General features: G+C 38.6%; 1 protein-coding gene across 1 annotated transcript; it reads right to left on the reverse strand.

The window, feature by feature from the left end:
* Nucleotides 1-735: 735 nt before the first annotated feature.
* On the reverse strand, nucleotides 736-1,176 carry LOC127103468 (uncharacterized). Its single transcript, XM_051040723.1, has one exon. It carries the CDS (start codon nucleotides 1,174-1,176, stop codon nucleotides 736-738), a length of 441 nt encoding a protein of 146 aa, XP_050896680.1.
* Nucleotides 1,177-3,003: the final 1,827 nt, after the last annotated feature.

Genomic DNA, 3,003 nt, shown 5'->3' on the forward strand with positions numbered 1-3,003 from the left:
GAAAACTTCTTATCTTTGGGTTTTGTTCGTACTTTTCCCTTTTCCTTTGGAAACAATAAAAGTGCATCGGCAACTCTGGTTTTATTGATGTTAAGCTTATCCATAGCTTGATGGTCATGAATTTACCGTTACACTAGTTCATTCTAAGGATAACATCAAGATTCCTCGAAGGTAGACATACTAAATCCATACCAAAACTCTTACCATAAATAGTAAGCGGACAATTCAAACAAACCTATGAAGTGGTTACCGAACCTAGATCCGGCGTATCAACAATCATATTCCCATCCATAGAAGACAATTTCAAACCCAACCTCTCACACCACAATCAAGCCAAACAAACAAATGGGTTGCACTTGTGTCAATAATAGAAATCAAAGGAATACTATTTATAAAACATGTACCTCAAATCAAACGATCAACACTAGTAGTCTCTGTCCCATTCAAAGCAAAGACTTTCCCTCCAGACTGTGTTTTATTCGGCTTATGAAAATTGGTACTGATATGACCCTGCTCGCCGTAGCTATAACAAATCGGCACATCACTCCTACAATCTACAATATAATGACCTGTCTTACCACACTTAAAGCACCTCATAATATTATTCTTGCACTCATTAGCATGGTGGACCAACTTGCCACACTTGAAAGACTTGACAGAAGCGGGAGTCCCTCCCCCACTTGGCTTTTTCTCATCTGCAACTCTCTGCTTTCCTTTGTCAGTTGGAGCACTGTATCATTTTCCCCTAAATTGATTCTTTCCATTCCTCTCATTAACACTCTTGTATTGAGCAGAACGAGCCATGCAGTCCTCATCATAAATCCTACACTTGTTCACTAGAGTAGGAAACATGCGAATCTCCTGGTAGCCAATACCCTGCTTAATCTCAGGTCGTAGTCCGTTCTCAAACTTAATGCACTTTGATCCCTCCACAACTGTGCCATTGTAGTGAGGGTACAACTTCACTAGTTCCTCAAACTTGGCGGTATACTCAACAACCATCATGTTTCCTTGCTTAAGCTCAAGAAATTCAATTTCATTCTTGCTACACACATATTCAGAAAAATACTTCTCAAGTAATTTCACCTTAAACACATCCCAAGTGATCTCAGCACCAACAACTTCTAATCTCTGGCGAGCATTATCCCACCAGTGTTTAGCTTCCTCGGATAACATGTGAGTAAAAAAAACTTTAGTTCTTCAGTACATGCCATCACTCCGAAAATTTTCACGATCTATCGGAGCCACACATAAGCACCCTTTGGATCATACATGCCCTTAAACATCGGCGGATTATTTCTTTGAAATTTTCTCAAACCACAAAACTCATCACCTACCCGATTTTGTTGTCTGTGTAGTGTCTGAGCCACTGACTCTAAAGCATCAACAATAACACGATCGTTTCTTCCATCCATTCTACACATCATCAAACAAAAATTAGAAGAAACAATGCATTTATAGCGTATACACACATGTCACATACTATTGACTCAACCACATTACAAAACTTGGTCGGACTTACCGATATGCTCCGATACCAATATATAACACCCTAAACCCAAAAATAGTTAAATCATAGAATAACTCAAGTATTAATCATGATTCACACATTTAGGATGACACTCATCATAAACAACACTTGTTCCACAACATTTATCAATTAAGGTAAAACATTCTAATACATATGGCATTGCATGCTCACCTTCACATAGGGTATCATCGCAACGAAAATCATCAAATAAGTATGCTTCACAATAATTAAGTCTCATTAAAATACCTTATTCAAATTAAAATAATGTGGCAAAAGTACCCACTATAACATAATCTCAAACGTCAAAAGTGTAACATACGACTCGTTTAGCAAAAACATAACTAAATAAAGCAATCAAACGTTCCCAACCCCAATGTTACAGGATCAGAGGAAGACCTTCTAAACAACACTGAACTAAACGAAGTAACTCTGGGAGTTAACTTCCACTTACTGCGGCAAACTCTACTCCTGAGTATCTGCAAGATGTCCATGATGAACAACATCAAAGCAAAGGGGGTGAGAAACAACAAACCAATATAAACAGTGTAAAGAATGCTAAGATGGAGAATACATAACTAGGACATATTCACTACACATCCATCAACAACGTGTTCTCACTCCCAAATCATGACAACATTTACATAATCACAAACAGGAGTGGCAAAATGGGCCGTCAGCCCCGTCCTGCCTTAAGTCCGCCAATAAAGGGGGCGAGCAAGCTCGCCAAGTGAAATTGGGCTTAAAAGTATATCTCGCCCCACCAAGGTGGCGGGTTGGCAGGCTTTCCAGTCTATTTTTTTATATTTATTTATTTTTCATTTTTTAATAGATTATTATGCTTATTTTTACATTTCGATTAGATTTTTCACTTGGTTTTTAGAATAATTTTTATAAAGCACATTTTTAACAAGTTTTACTTTAAAAAATATTGCATATATTCACAAATAAATGTATAAAATAGAATCATCAATAAGTATTCCAAAACTATAGTTCAAGTATTAACATTCAACCAACCAAAATAAATATTTTGAGTGCTATATAACTAGGTTGGCGGCCCAACCCGCACCTTTTTTTGGCGGGCTTAAAACGAGGTGGGCTGAGCGGGTAGGCGGACACAAAATCTCAACCTAACCCGCCATTTTTTGGTGGGTGCACCGGCCGTCCCGACGGTCCACGACCCATTTTTCCACCCCTAATCACATCCAATTATCAACGTCATGAACAATCAACTACATATGAAATCATGTATGCAAATGTACTCCGCATCAGACTCATTATGCATGTGGTATCATTCATGAACACTCAGATTCATCTTGCTCTCGATCCCCACCATAGGACCTGAGCACGCCAAATCATTATCATCATCATACGTAACAATACACCAGTTCCCATATAGAACTAGCTACTCGCTCCCGATCCCCACCATAGGACCAGAGTACACCAAAATTGGACCGAAGCTCGTACACCATGAT

The sequence above is a fragment of the Lathyrus oleraceus genome, chromosome 7 (assembly GCF_024323335.1).
Source record: "Lathyrus oleraceus cultivar Zhongwan6 chromosome 7, CAAS_Psat_ZW6_1.0, whole genome shotgun sequence".
Taxonomy (NCBI): Eukaryota; Viridiplantae; Streptophyta; class Magnoliopsida; order Fabales; family Fabaceae; genus Lathyrus; species Lathyrus oleraceus.